Here is a 16,706-nt window from a genome sequence, read left to right as displayed (position 1 = left end):
ATTTTTCCTAGGTATTTTATTCTTTTTAATACAATTGTAAATGAGATTGTTTTCTTAATTTCTCTTTCTGCTAGTTCACTGTTAGTGTATAGAAAAGCAACTGAGTTTTTTGTATTGATTTTGTATCCTGCAACTTTACTGAATTTTTTTTATTTTAAAAGTTTTTTGGTGTTTTTTTTTTGGGGGGGGAGGGAGCGTTCTATATAAAGTCATATCATCTGCATATAATGGCAATTAATGCTTTTGAATGCCTTTTATTTCTTTTTCTTACCTAATTGTGCTGGCTAGGATTTTTAGTACTGTGTTGAATAAGAGTGGTGAGAATGATCACCCTTGTCCTGTTCCTCATCTTAGAAGAAAAATTTTTAATCTTTTACTATTGATTATGATATTAGATGTGGGTTGGTTGTATTCACCTTTATTATATTGACATGCATTCCTTATATACCCAGTTTGGTGAGAGTTTTATCATAAAAGATACTGAATTTTGTCAGGTGCATTTTCTACATGTATGGAGTGATCAGATCCTTTTATTGTTTCATTCTGTTAATGTGGTGTCCCACATTGATTTGTGGATATTGAATCATCCTTGCATCCCTGGAATAATTCCCACTTGATCATGATGTGTGATCCTTTTAATGTATTACTGAATTTGGTTTCCTAATACTTTGTTGAAAATGTTTGCATCTATATGCATCAGGCATATTGGTATATAGTTTTCTTTTCTTGTAGTGTCCTTATCTGGCTTTGGTATCAGGGCGATGATGACCCAATAAAATGATTTTAGGAGTATTCCCTCTTCAGTTTTTTGGAAGAGTTTGAGAAGGATTGGGATTACTTCTTTAATTGTTTGTAGAATTACCATGGAAACTATCTAGTCCTGGGGCTTTTTGTATTGGGAGGTTTTTAATTATTAATGTTTATTTTTAGAGAGAGAGAGAGACAGAGTACAAGCAGGGGAGGGGCAGAGAGAGAGGGAGACACAGAATCCAAAGCAGGTTCCAGCCTCTGAGCTGTCAGCACAGAGTCTAGCACGGGGCTTGAATTTATGAACTGCAAGATTATGACCTGAGCAGAAGTTGGATGCTTAACTGACTGAGCCACCCAGGCTCCTTGGGAGGTTTTTGATTATTAATTCAATCTCCTTACTCCTTATCGAACCATTCAGATTTTACTTTTTTTCATGATTCAGTCTTGGTAGGTTGTATGTTTCTAGTTACCCATTTCATTTAGGTTATCCAATTTGTTGGCATATGATTATTTCGTAGTAGTCTCTTGATCCTGTATATTAGTGTGGTATCAATTTTAATGTTTCCTATTTCATTTCTTTATTTATTTAAGTCTTCTTTTTCTAGTTTGTTTAGCAAAAGCTTTGGATATTTTGTTTGTCTTTTCAAAACACTAGCTCTTGTGTTGATCTTTTCTATTGTTTTTCTGGTTTTCATTATTTATGTTCTGATCTTTGTTATTCCTTTCTTTCTGCTAACTTTGGGCTTAGTTCTTCCTTTTCTGTTTTTTAATGTGTAAAGTAAGGTTGTTTATTGGATTTCTTGTTTCTTAATGTAGGCTTTTATTATTATAGACTTTCCTCTTAGACCTGTTTTTGCAGCATTCACTAAGTTTTGATATATTGTGCTTAAATTTTTAATAGCTTCAAGATATTTTTTCGTCTCCTTTTGGATTTATTCTTTTTTAATATTTATTTATTTTTGAGAGAAACAGAGAAAGTGAGCAAGGGAGGGGCAGAGAGAGAGGGAGACAGAATCCCAAGGAGACTCCATGCTGTCAGTGCAGAGCCTGACGCAGGGCTCGAACTCATGAACCATAAGGTCATGACCTGAACTCAAACCAAGAGTTGGACACTTAACTAACCTAGCCACCCAGGCGTGCCTCAATTTCTTCTTTGACAAATTGTTTGTTCAGGAATTTATTAGTTAATCTCCATGTATTTGTGAATATTTTAGCTTTTTCCTCCTGTTTTGGTTTTTATTTTAATACTATTGTGGTTAAAGATACTTAGTATAACTTAAATTTTCCTAAATTTGCTACAACTGTTTTCGTGGTCTTCCATATGATTTATAGTTGTCATATGATTATGAATGTTCTGTGTGCACTTGAGAATTGTGTATTCTGGTCTATTGGATGGCATGTTCTATAAATGCATATTAGGTCAATTTAGTTTAATGTATGCTTTTAGTACAGTGTTTTCTTTTTGATTGTTTGGTCTGGATGATTTATCCATTGCTGAAAGTGGGGTATTGAATTCCTTTATTATTATTAAGTTTTCATTAATGGTGATGTTGGGCTTGTCCTTCCAAAACTTGTTTTTCACACAACCTTATATTTTATATATTTAACCTAGTACCCTACAAATTATTCATTCTATAGGTAAAATTTGTTATCACACTCCAAACTTTATTTTATACCTAACTGTTGATATATGAACCATGCTTGGAACATATTAACAATTACCTTTGGGTTATTATTATTATTTTTAAAGTTAATTATTTTGAGACAGAGAGCACACATGCATGTGTGTGAGTGGGAGAGGGGCAGAAAGAGAGGGAGAGAGAGGATCCCAAGCAGGCTCTGTGCTGTCATTGTGGAGCTCAGTCCCACAAACTGTGAGATCATGACCTGAGCTGACGTTGAGTTAGTTGCTTAACTGACTGAGCCACCCAGGCTCCTCTGGGTTATTATGTAAAAAAAAAAAAATTGATAAATTTTTTGATAAAAAGAATTTTTTTTTACATTTATTTATTTTTGAGAGAAAGAGAGCACAAGTTGGTGAGGGGCAGACAGAGAATGAGACACAGAATCTGAAGCAGGCTTCCAGCTCTGAGCTGTTAGTACAGAGTCCGACGTGGGGCTCGAACTTACAAATTGTGAGATCATGACCTGAGTCGAAGACGGATGCTTACCTGAGTCACCCATGTGCCCCGGGTTATTATTTTTTGATTATGTATAGATGCACTTATCATGTACTTCTGTCCATGGAATTTTTACTTTTTAAACTTCTTTGATGTATTTAAATACTCTTATTATTCTTTTGTTCATTTTGCATGTGCCCATTTCTGTGGTATCCATGTGTTTCCGCCCCCCCCCCCCCAAGAAATAGGGAGAATTTATAGTAGAGTAGGGATGAGAACTTACTTCTCAAATATTATTTCAATATTCTTTCTTTTGTTCAGATCATATATTCTGCTATATGGGACTGTATTTTTAACCAACTGGATTTTTATCTTGTATATATATATATATATATATCAATTAACTTCTTAATTCATTTGGACATAGAAGAATTGAGTATAATATTTACTTTCTTTTGCAGGGATTCACAACCAAGTAAGACTGTAGATAATAATTATGCAAAGCAAGCCTCACACACTAAAGAAAAGCAAAGAGATGATGATGGCATTTCTCTTGTAATGTCTGATGCTCAACCTAAAGGTTTGTGAACACTAGAAAATTTTTGTCATTTGAATTTTTGTCTTTTGCATTTGTAATAATTTTTAAGTTATAGTTAACTTTATTTAATCTTACATTTAAAGGATCTGTGAAAGTAAAGGGAGATTATTTAGCAACACAAAGGAAATTGCAAAGTTTGCCATTTGTACACTATAGTATTCATTTCTTGATTTATTTACTGAATCTATAAGTTACATTTGAATATCATTTCTTTTTTGTTGTTGGGGCTGGGCATACAGCTATACAATTATAATGTTAGTTTAGCTATTTGTAAGTATTATTTCCATGGATATGTCTGGTAATAATTGATATTACTGCTAATTTGATTATTATTCTTAGCTTCCCACTGTCTATCCTCCTATGGCATACATTCTTTATTCATTAGAATTTCTCTCAACTGTAGGATGATGCCTTTACAAGCCACTATTAGCACATTTAAAAGTAAATACATCCCAGACTTCTGAACATTCTTTTTAGGCCTCCTTGCATGTGTAGGGTTAATTAATTGACTTTTCTCCTTTTTGTCTTTCTTTTAAGATTTTAAAATAATTTACAAAATTTTGCACCAAAACACTTAACTACATTAGTCACATCTTGTGGAACACATATCTTCAGGGATCTCTTGGATTACTGATTGCTTTTTTTTTTTTAAGTTTATTTATTTTGAGAGAGAGAGAGAGAAAGAGGGAGAAAGTGAAGGATGAGCAGAGAGAGAGGAGATAGAATCCCAAGCAGCCTCCACACTGCCAGTGTGGAGCCCGATGCCGGGCTCAAACCCACAAACCATGTGATCATGACCTCAGACAAAACCAAGAGTCAGACGTTTAATTGACTGAGCCACCCAGGCACCCCACGATCACTTAAAACTGGTTGAGATCTTTATTTTCTGAATGATTTCAGAAACTATTCATGAGAAAAAATGCTTCTGCAATGGCACTATGCAATAATTCTTTGCGCATTGTTTGAAACACAGCTATTTACAACTTTTAGTAGTTTTTTTCATACAGGAGGAAAACTTAAAAATAAACTAGACTAATAACCAGCTTCAACTCTTATGAGGGCAATCTGGAGAAAGCATTTTAACTGTGTAGACATAATCTTTCTTTTTTTTTTAATTTTTTTCTTTTTTTCTTTTTTAACGTTTATTTATTTTTGAGACAGAGAGAGACAGAGCATGAACAGGGGAGGGGCAGAGAGAGAGGGAGACACAGAATCGGAAACAGGCTCCAGGCTCTGAGCTGTCAACACAAAGCCCGACGCAGGGCTCGAACTCACAGACCGTGAGACCATGACCTGAGCTGAAGTCGGACGCTTAACCGACCAAGCCACCCAGGCGCCCCTAGACATAATCTTTCAATTAGCTACTAAGCCCTAGCTGCATAAAATGAAAGACATTTATTTTCTTATGGATTGTACTTTTCCCAGAAATAATTCTCATTAATTACCAAATAAAAAGTATTTGTATAAGTTGGCTCAGTTCACATACTATTAAGGTACTGTTAAACCCTCACATTCCACTGATTTCCTAGATAGAGTAGAAATAGTTAAATAAAAAGCTTTCTGATTTATGTCCTTTAGTATTTCTCCAAAGTCACAGTGAAAAAATGCATAATAAAAGAAACACTTCATAGTTTCTTAGTACCTACTCTGGAGGTTCTTTTCAGAGATAAAGTGTTGTTAAGAAAAGTGACTATTGAAACTATTGAAACTCATCATGTTTCCATACTACAGATAATTGTGTCCAGTACCAGTTTTTTAATATAAGCCCATAAATTAATGGGAATTCTAAATTAAACTCCAGGTGTGCCCTTCTTTTGTGGTATATTAAGTTTGTCTTGTGGAATTAGCTTTTATGAAAATAACGTATTGGGGAAAAATTTATTTTAAAGGTTTTATTTATTTTTAAATGTTTATTTTTGAGAGAGAGAGCGCGTGCATGCACAAGTGAGGGAAGGACATAGAGAGAGGGACAGAGGATCTGAAGCTGGCTCTGCACTGACAACAGTGAGCCTGATGCAGGGCTCAAACTCAAGCACCATGAAGTCATGATCTGAGCTGAAGTACTGTGCTCAACTGACTGAGTCACCCATGTGCCCCTTAAAGGTTTTATTTTGAAGTAACTCTGTACCCAACATGGGGTTCAAACTCACAACCCTGAGATCAGTTGTATGCTTTACCAGCTGAGCCAGTGAGGCACCCCTATATTGGAAATATTTAATATTTTGTTTACAGGAATTTGTCACTTTAATTTTATATACTAGCAAGTTAAATTGTATATGTTATGTAGGCAGAATCCTATTTTTACAATGGCAAGCTCTATCTAATGCATTTATTCTTGTTTCCCATGGTATATAGTCTTATGAATAGTAAACTGAAAGAGGAAAATTCTTGTATAGTAGCATTTTTCTCAAGCCCCTTTTATTTTCTCAATCTTTTTGCTGTAGTATTTATGTTTAGAAATTGTAATTTGATGCATTTATATGTAGAAATTATATTTGACTACCTTTACAAAATTACAAAGAAATACTGTGCTTTTCAAAATATTGTGTTGATTATTTAGGAGGAGATTTTAATTTTTGGGAGAGTGAAGAATGTTTTCTCCGGCAACTGGAAGACTCTTCTTTTTATTCTTGTTTTTAAGTAGGCTCTGCTCCCAGCATGGAGCCCAATGCAGGGTTTGAACTCATGGCCCTGAGATCAAGACCTGAGCTAATATGAAGTGTCAGATGCTTAGCTGACCCAGCCACCCAGGTGCCCTGCAAATTGGAAAACTGTTGATCGTCTTGGAGTTTTGCCTTAATCATGCCCCACTGCCTACCTTTTAAGCAATGACAGATATAATGAATGTTAGCTGTTAGGTTTCTGTGAAGCTAAAATAAGCAAGAATAGTCTGAAGAGAAGGTGGGTAGTATTGAAGAACTTTGAGTGAATGGAGAGGTCAGGCCCAGTGTTACATAAATTATCAGTTAGGAGTTCAAGGAAGCTGCTTTGTGATTTTGTTTACATAAACTTTGGGTTGGTACTTATATAGATTCGGAAAGAAATATAATTCAGGATAATCTTCAGTTGGTTAGGTAGAACTTTTTGGAAGGTATTTTTGTATACTGCATATATTTGCTAACTGAAATACTAAGCATTTTTAGTAATAATTGACATGGGTTTCAAATAACGCTTTGTTGATTTAAAAAATGGAGCATTTAGTAGACTTATTGTACACTTAAAACGAGATCTTGAGTTTTAAAAAGAAGAAACAAACAAATTGATAGTGACTAATACTCTTTGTAATTATTGTCCTTTTTCACTTACAAAGTACATACATGTATATAACACTCAAATTTTAAAAAGACAACTAATTTCTAAAGTCAAAATGAATTATCAAAACATTTTAAGATTGGAATTTTCCAAATTTTATTAACACCCATCCCCCCCCCACCATTCTTTTTGTATTACAGTCAAATGTAATTATAGCAAGAACAAAACAAAACATATTTTGATTGCTTTGCTTTGGTTACTAAAGAATACTCCCTTTTTATGTTTACCTCATTCATTATTGTACAGTGAACATTTATTTTGTCGATGCAGTTTAAAATAGGGTATTTCTTTATATTCATGTCCAAGTGAACTTCGTTTTAAATTAGTTTTAAAAGTTGTGTAGCAATTTTGATGATGCTTATTTGAGCTCTTCTAAAAGGGATTCTTTCTGTACTTTTTGGCCATATTTATGTCTCTTTTGTTTTTTAAGACCTCAGTAGTGGAAGTAGAGGTTGTGATCATCTTGAAGAGGGGAGCAAAAATAAGGATGATACATTTTCTGATTCAAAAATGGAACCCACTCTGACTTCCAGGAAGAGAAAGAAAAGGCTTAGAAGTAATTTACCTGATTCTCATAATTCTACTTCTTCTTTGTATGAGTCAGCAGAACAGATAGTAAGTATAGCTATTTAGATGTCATGTGAAATAATTTATGCTATGATAAAAATGAATTGACTATGAATTAGATATTGTTCTTAAGCTTTCTGCTTTTGTCATCAGATTTATTTCTTTTTTTGGCAATTTTTTAATTCTTTGGTTTTTAAAAAATAATTTAAAACTTTTTTCAGTAATATAGCTATTAGAGCAAATTTGAAACATGAACAAGTAAAAAAATTAAATATGTTCCTTCTCTGATACCACTCCTTACTTAGTAGTTTGGTATTTATCCATCAGAATTGTTTTATTTTCTCTTATTTTAACAAATACTATTAATACTCTATCCATACTGTCCAGTCAATTGCTTTTTCATATGCTGTGTAAAAGTACTACCAGATTTCTTTGATCGGTAGTAATTTACTTGCCAACTTCTTGAAGCCTTTCTCTGCCTAGAGTTTAGGGAGTTTGTTGTATGTAAAGAATTATGATACTTCATGCACACATTACCTATTTTCAAAACTTAGTATACAGTTAATAAAAGTATAAGAAGATAATTTTTTTACTCCTTTGATTCACAAGGCCTTTCAGAACTTTTCAGGACCTTTGAGTTATAAACATGATTTAGATTTAAATGGTAATAGCGGTGTGAAGGCAGTGATTGATGAATAGTTTTTCATATTGTTTTCCCAAGTTTTAATTTTTTGCTTTTGTTAATGAAATCACATGATGTCATATGGCCTCATTACTTTTGCAAAATAAAATTGTAAAAGAAAAGTTCCTCTTATTCTAAGTTGACATAGTTTGTGGGAGACCATCTAAACCACTTGTAAATACGTATGGGAATTTCCATATCCTGGCCTTTTAAAAAAAATGTTTGGGTATTTGATTGGACAGACCAAACTCTCTATCTTTTTACTTGGGAGACCCTGGCAAGAGTAATATAGTATAATTGTGTAGTTTTCTGTCCCTGTATAATATTTTTACATTTATATTCTTCTTTAGGAATTCAAACTTTAAAAAATTCTTTAGCCAAATTTGAAAAGTACTAATTTTTTGTGTGCATTTATTTATGTTCAGATAAAACAAGAAAATGACTCCACAGTATCTGCCGAGTTTAAAAAGTCAAGTGAAAACTATCATCAAGACTCAAAAGTGCTTGAGGAAATTACACCTGAACCTATAGAAAGTGATTTTGCTAAACTATCCTCACTTGATAGTCAGGAGTTGGCTTTGAGTGCTGCTCCCAAAAGTACCTCTGACTCTTCAGCCACCGAAACTTTTGAGAGCTCTAGTTCCACTGATTCCATGGGGAATTCTACCCTGGTTGAGAAGAATGAGAGTGAGTTGAATGTAATAGAAAAGCCTGCTTTAAGTGAACACAGTGAAGGGAGCCAGTCTTTGGTATCCGTTGAACCAAGTAAGTAACAGTAGGATTGTAATATCTTTTAATTTTCTCTGCTTTAGTTGTTCTGTTTCTCCTCTCAAACAAATTTTTCCGAGGCAATAAGCTGTTTGTAACATCACTGTGGAATATATTAACTTGAGGAAAAAAAAAGACCTGGAGTTTTGGGACTTTGTTGTAGTATTAATTTAGGTAAACAGTGGATTACTTGAAGGCAGGAGTATTTTTTTTTTTTTTTTTTTGTGAACTGTCATTCATCTCCTCAGTAGTTTTTATTTTTTATTTTATTTTTTTAAGTTTATTTATTTTATTTTGATAGAGCAAATGTGCATGCACACGTGCTTGAGATAGAATGAACTTGAGATAGAATGAACAAGCAGGGGATGGAGAGAGAGAGGGAGAGAGAGAATCCTAAGCAGGCTTGGCACTGTGCGTGCAGATCTCAAGTGTGCGTGAGAGCATGAACTGAAGCAGAATCAAGAGTCAGGTGCTTAACTGAGCCACCCAAGGGCCCCAGCTCAGTAGTTTTTAAAAGGATTCTGGAAGGACCATCATTATTGACATTTTGGTTGATGAAGCTGAAGTGCAGAATTTGAGTGCTATATAATTATGGTCATTAATTTTGATTTATTTGCAAGTGTTTGGTACACTCACATGGTACAAAAAAAGGTTTTAAAGGATATACAGTGAACAGTCTCCCACATCTTCTCTTAGCCATCCATTGTTTCCTTCTGGAAGAAACTGAATGTAACCGGAGTTACAGTACAATTTAGAGTGGTGGCATAATACATTTTTATTATTCTAACTAGAACTTGTTCCTAAGTTCTCCTCATGTCTTTATCCATTTTTAAATGTCTTGATCCTCCAGAAGGTGAGGTTGTAGGTAACTGCTAAATAATAGCAGTGATATGGAATATTGCATTTAACTAGTATAAATCAGATAATGAATGGTAGTCCAGTTTCTAAGTTGAACAAAGTTAGATGATTAAATTTTAATGGTATTATGAAGGGATATGTTGCTTCAATTGGAAAGTTTTCTGTTTGATGTGTGATTATTGCGATACATTTAAAGAATGATTTTTCCTTTTTAGTTGTTGTTTCCAGTGATGAGGAGGGACCTGTTGAACATAAAAGTTCAGAAATTCTTAAGTTACAACCTAAGCAAGACCATGTCATCACTAATGACAATGAGAGTACTTCTGAAGCAGCATTGTCAGAACCATTGATGACATGTGAATCTGTACAGGTAATTTATTTCTGCTTTCTCATAGATTAACAGTGAAATATACACTATTGGCTAATGATTGTTTCTTTCATCAAGCAGAATATTATTATAAAAATTACAAATTTTCTTAGTTTGAATTTTGAGATAATTTTCATATTAGTTTGAAGGAAATGTGTAGTTGCTCTTATTTTGAAGTGAAGGAATTATTTTTTTGTCATTTATTTTTTTTCAGTCTAAATATTCTATGACTTGAATACTTTTTTTTTTTTCTTAAAGATTCTAATTGGGCAGTTAACCACTTTATCAAAATTTCTTAGAATTAAGCAGTTGCCAGTATTAGTCTGTCTGGTCTTCCAGTACTGTGATTACTTTTTTCCTCACATGCTCTTAAGGCAGCATGATATAGAGGAATGAACATGGCTTATGGAGATTACAGACCTGGGTTCAAATCCTGGCTCTGTCATCTGGGCAAGTCACTTAACTTCTTTAAGCCTGAGTTTCCTCATATGTTCCATGAGGATAATAAGATTATTTTAAGTGAAGTAACATATGAAAGCATTTAGAAGAGTGAAGCCTTTAGAGAGAGAAAGCATTTAGAAAACCTATCAATGTGGTAAGTCCTTTGTCTTCTCCTTCTTACAGAAAATAATAAATGGGAAATGTCTTGTTGGTTTAATGTCAGCGAGTTGTGTTTTGACATAGTACTATAAGAGTGTAGCTGTAAAATGAGGTTCAAATCATTTGTTTTCAGTATTCATTCTTATTATCAGCCTCTAATTATCCTATTTTAAAGAAATGATTATCAGTGCAGTTAATTTGATTATGATAATCATAATCATTAATCATAATCGTAATGATTATGGTAAACTTCTGTTGGTTTGTTTTTTAATAATGTCTGAGGCTATTATCCTCTAAGGTGTGATGAAGAATTAGGTCAGTTCTATAAAAAGTCTGGTGGTCTGATTATTGTTTCATTGCTGTTTCTATTGCATTTGGTACTCTATACAGAAAGCACCTTAGCAGCTATGTTTGGAAGTTTTGTTAAAATGTAGCCATTTTTGCTTGATTGGGCAAGTAGCCTACTTAATGGTTTAGTTGTATTTGTAATGAAAACCGTGTCATTATTGATAAGGAGTTCAAATTTCTAAATGAATTATAGTTTTCTTGGCAGTATATACCTTGATAATACAGTGTGAAATGATCATATTATAAGAAAGTAACTTTTTTTGTAGAACTGACTGAATATGATCGCAACTAGGCAATAAATAATGTGAAGACCTACTAAGATCTATAGGGCAGCATACCTTAATATCTCCACACCTTCCTTTGTTTTCAGTTTTAAAGGAAGTTATGAGAAACATGGGTTGGCCATTTTTAGGAGGTAGTTAGTCTTTGCAAAATTTGAGGCCCCAATGAGAAATTCTTTTTATCCCATCTTCTCATTTTATCACTTAAAACACACACGTGCTTACAAACAGTTAGCTGTCTGACTGATTAGAATCACCTGTAGTTGATTTAGTACCTATTCTTTAAGGAATAAGAATAGTAGAGTAAGCAATAAAAGATGAGAATGACAAAGATTTTTTTATTAAGCAGATAAATGCGTTTGTGAGCTGAGTGAAGAATAATGAGTACTACATGTGTTTCAGAGTAAGAATAATCGCATTTCCTAGAGGTAGGAGGAGAGTGAATACACATGCATAATTGCTCTTGTGGTAATTTATTTGGTTGTTAGTGATGTTAGGGTTAAAGAGGAATAATGTATCAAGGGTAGGGAAATGTGGAGTTCAAAAAGTCATTTGAAAGCAGTTTAAAATTCAGAAGAGATTGTGGGAAACAGTTGCTGCTGATACTTCCTGGTAGTCTATTCTAATTTAAAAGTACAGTTATGTAGTTGTTTGGAAGCACTATGAATTTTGAAGTTTTAGGCAACTGGTTGGCTATTTTCAGACATGGAAAGAGTAAAAAGCATATAGATTTGATATAACAGATGATTCTTAGGTACTTACATCCCTTGAAGTGCATTACCTAAGACCATCATCTTGGTTTATGAAGCAATTGTATATGGTTGAAATAACCCTTGACCTGGAGATAGAAACCTGGGTTTGTTTCATCCTAACTTCATGACCTTGGACAAGTAACTTAACAAATCCACACATCTATTAGTTTTACTTATGAAATGGAAAAAAAACAAAAACAAAAAAACAAAACACCCAGACTACCTCATGGGGTGGTTATGGCGATTAAAAGAGATAATATTTAGGAACTCATTTTAAACTAAAATACTATGTAAATCTTAATTTATTTCTGTTGAGCTAAAAATGAATAAAGCCTATTAGGGAATACTGAATTTACAGTCATGGCTTTAATATAAAGGAAGATATATTTCTGGAGTTTAGGCCTATGGAGTTAATTTAAGATTCAACTATTAAGAGTAATAGTCTCAAAGTAAATCATATACTTTTTAAGAAAAAAAAATCTAGATAAGTGTTTTTTCACAGTAAGAACAGTACAAAATCCTTCATAAACGCATTAATAGTAATTTAAAGAAGTATTTCACTTTGAAAATCATTGTCACATTTGTATAATACTTAGGGTTATATGCATTTTATAATTTATTCCTTGTTAGGCTTCATCTGAATTATGTCCATATAATCCTGTCATGGAAAACATTTCCTGTATTTTACCTAGTAATGACATGGATCTACAACTGGATTTTATATTTACTTCTGTTTATATTGGTAAAATAAAAGGAGCTTCTAAAGGTTGCGTTACAGTAAGTATATTTAATATGTTTTTGTTTTAGATTTTGGACAAAGCATTTACATATTATCTTTTTTTTTTACTACAAATGAAAATAGAATTGAGTTTAATTTTATATGGGACATTTTGAATATATATGTTATACCTACTTTGATACATGTCTTTAATTGGGGGAAATCCTAAAATCATAAGGGAATATCTTAAAATTACATCTTTGATCTGACTATTCTAATGAAGATCATGTATGAAAATCATACACAGTACTGATATTCCTTGGGTTCCTAAACTTATTTGGTGGTAAAGTAAATTTTTATTCAGGGTATAGTTGAGAGCAAAAAGAAATCTTATTTTGCTGGCTTAAATTGTAAACTGAGTTCATCAAATTCCTAAATTTATTTAAAGGTCTCCAGGAATAGTTCTTTTCCATTTTTTTTCAGTGTTCTGTCTCACATATTATATTATGAAAACTATACTGGATTTTACTCTGTTCTCTATATTTTCTATTTCTGCCTATTAAAATTCTAACTATCTTTTAAGGTTTATCTGAAATACTTCCTCTTCCAGGAAACCTTTCCTGTTTTTCTAACCAGAAATAACTTCTCCCTTTACTATGTACTTATAACACTTTGTACATCTGTTGTAAGATTTATTCTTTGTGTTCATAATTGTTTTTACATTTTTGCCTAAACCTCTCAATTTTAGCCTTTAAACATCTTGTGGTGAAGAGCCATACTTTTATTTGCTTTTACATATTCCATAAATGGTTCACACCTAAATAGGCACTTAAAACATTGGTTGAATTGTATTGACCATGTCAGATTATAACTGAGGTATTCTCCCAGAAGTTTTATTAATATTTACTGTGTTAGGGATAGGGCAGGGAATATTAAAATGGTAAGACATGGTCTCTGTTTTCATGGAACTTGTAGTCTAATGAAAGAGACAGACACATAGATAGATATTTTGTACAATGGAAATATGGACAAGAAGGGTGCATATGGGAATATCTGGAAGAATCAGAGAAGACTTCACAGAGAAGACAGCATACGATTTAAGACGTAAAGTATATGTTTACTTGGTGACCATACAGGAGGAAGACCTAATTTCATGTATAAATCTAGCAAATTCTGTGTTCTACAAATAGTAGTAACTTGTGATATAGTTAAAATTGCTTTGGATGAAAACAAAAATAGTTTGTTTAAAATTAATATTCCCTAAACAGTAGTTTTTAGATATTAATGATTTTGGCATGCCTGGGGTGATATTACAATTTTTTTCTGTTAAGGAATTTCATGCACTTTTTACAATCTTCACTCCCCTTACTAACCCCATTTTACTTTTTTATTTTAAATTCAGTTTAATCACTTTTTTTCTGTTGGTTTCTTTGTGATGGTAAAAAATTAGATAATATAAATATATGACCACAATTGATTAGTCAGGGGAGGAAAATCCAACATAAATATTCAGCAGTGGATTGTCATTAGTTAATATATTAATTGTATATTACAGTTAGGTGGACTTGTTATGGACAAAAAAGAAGACCAAACAGAAAAGCAATTGAGGGGTGCCTGGGTGGCTCAGTTGGTTAAGTGTCTGACTTCGGCTCAGGTCATGATCTTGCAGTCATGAGTTCGAGCCCCACGTCAGGCTCTGTGCTGACAGCTTGGAGCCTGGAGCCTGCTTTGGAATCTGTGACTCCCTCTCTCTCTGCCCCTCCCCTGCTCACGCTCTGTCTCTCTTTGTCTCAAAAAATACATAAGCGTTAAAACAAATTTGTTTAAGAGAACAATTGAATAAAGAAACAGTTTAAAGAATACCTATAATCTTGCTTGCCCGGAGACCATTGCCAGTAACTCTACAGTGTATATATCATTCTGTATTCTTCGTTAGATACATATATATGTTTAAATCAAAAGCATGTGACATATATACTGTTTTGTAACTTGCCATTATTATATGAAGTTAGTTCATGTACCTATTTGGGGGTATTTGTGTTGTCCTTAATTCCTGACTGTTGGGACATTTTGGTTGTCCCAGTATTTGTTATTGGTAGTAGGGGAGTGCAAATACTCAATAAATGTGATAAAGTAGGTTTTAAAAATGTGTTTCATGTTTGTTGGAACATTTGTTATAATTGAAATGAAAACTTAAATGTTTAATTAAAAGAAAATAATTTAGTAAAATAAAGCAAATATATGCAGGTATATGTATATGAAGAAATACTGAGAAGAATTCTACAAAAATTAAAAGTTATGTTACTAAGGAGAGAGCATAAGCAATTTTAGAAATTAAAAATAATGAATAACATGCAAAAGGGAAAAAGGGAAAAGTCTTAAAACTTTCAAGGATTCGGGCACTTGGGTGGCTCAGTTGGTTAAGTGTCTGACGTTGGCTTATGTCATAATCTCATGGTTCATGAGTTCACACCCCTGATTTGCACTGTCAATGCAGAGCCTGCCTGGGATTCTCTCTCTCTCTATCTCTCTCCCTCTTTCTGCACCTCCCGCACTCTCATGCGTGAACTCGCTCTCTTTCTCAAAATAAATAAATAAACTAAAAAAAAAAAAACTTTCAAGGATTCAAAAGATGTATTTATTTTTATTATTTTTTAATGTGTATTTTCTTTTGAGAGTTGGGCAGAGAGGGAGGGGGATAGAGAGAGATAGGGACAGAGGATCTGAAGTAGCTCTGCGCTGATAGCACAGAGCCCCACGTAGGACTCGAACTCACAAATTGTGACATCATGCCCTGAGCTGTAGTCGGACGCTTAACTGATTGAGCCATCCAGGCACCCCTCAAAAGACTTTTTATATAATCTCTTTTCAGACACTGTTCATAATGCTCTGTAACTTAGAAATTGAAGAATTTTTTGTGGGGGAGTAAATAAGATAATTAAACTCAGTCATTTTCCAGATGTTTAATGAGTTTTAATGTGTTGTTATAGATTAGCTAGAGATAGATATTGTTCTCACTCTCATGATAATTACATTTTAGCTAAACCTGAAAAATACCTAGAGTGGGAAACTATTTACTTAAATTAGAGCCCATTTTCATCGAGTTGGACATTTAAGTTAGTATTATTGTTTTTTAAAGTAGAGAATGCTGCAATGGACGTGAACATTTTAGTTTTTATTTCTCAACTTTGTTGATAGTAGGACGAATGTTTATTAAGTACACATTGTGTTCAGAGAACTATACTGGCTTTTGTAAGAAGTTACAAAATGGATATGGTATGATTTCAGAGAACTGAGTTTACCTTACTCTGACAAAAACATCTGCCTTATTTTCCCAACAGGGGATTAAATTTTTGCTGGGAATAGGGCTTTGCTTTTGGGAGAGGTTACATGTTGGCTTAGTCATCACACAAAGGTGTAAATGAATATCAGATCTTTGCCATGCTGAAAGATTTGGTAGGACAAGAATGCTTATTGTGGAAGAATGAGAGACTGATGACAAAGTTGAGGCCAAGATACATAAATACACTACTTCTAATTCATAATTTTATAGTAATGTCTATAAAATCTCAAAAGCAAACATTCCTTATATTCATTTTTCTGTAACTAGTTATTTACATTTGCCAAGATATATTTTATGAGATTAAAGACACAGTGAAATAAGTCAGAATTTGAGAAAGGAAAATATACACCATATATATGTGTGTGTGTGTGTATGCATATATATATATAACAGTTGTGTGAAAGTGACAGAATAATGAGATGTATTTGACTAAATTAAACTAGATAATACACTTATTCAGATGCTGTGTCTAATGATAATAGCTCCTTTTGATTAAGGCTTTTAATCTAAAGCTGACAGAGGTTCAGTAAGTTACCTAAATTTACCTACTTAACTGTTTGTGTAAGTGGTAGAGTTAGAGATAGGATTTGAACCTCAAATTCAGCTTTTAACTCATATGTCCATTTGCTTGAATTTTGCTTT

General features: G+C 33.1%; 1 protein-coding gene across 16 annotated transcripts in view; it reads left to right on the top strand.

Annotated features, from left to right (window-relative positions):
* The window catches only part of SENP7 (SUMO specific peptidase 7), a 149,842-nt gene that overhangs the window by 100,370 nt on the left and 32,766 nt on the right, over positions 1-16,706 (top strand). For 15 of the 16 annotated variants that reach the window (XM_053220783.1, XM_053220782.1, XM_053220776.1 and 12 more), the window contains 5 exons: positions 3,332-3,450; positions 7,211-7,395; positions 8,455-8,794; positions 9,871-10,025; positions 12,634-12,780. In XM_053220783.1, the coding sequence (XP_053076758.1) occupies positions 3,332-3,450; positions 7,211-7,395; positions 8,455-8,794; positions 9,871-10,025; positions 12,634-12,780 (946 nt within the window). Of the gene's footprint in view, positions 1-3,331; positions 3,459-7,210; positions 7,396-8,454; positions 8,795-9,870; positions 10,026-12,633; positions 12,781-16,706 lie in introns of those variants that run through there. The other variant, XM_027077646.2, reaches the window with a different exon arrangement.

This window comes from Acinonyx jubatus, chromosome C2 (assembly GCF_027475565.1).
Source record: "Acinonyx jubatus isolate Ajub_Pintada_27869175 chromosome C2, VMU_Ajub_asm_v1.0, whole genome shotgun sequence".
Lineage (NCBI taxonomy): Eukaryota > Metazoa > Chordata > Mammalia > Carnivora > Felidae > Acinonyx > Acinonyx jubatus.
The sequence above is the reverse complement of the archived record's forward strand: the minus strand, read 5'-3'. Positions and strand labels throughout refer to the sequence as shown.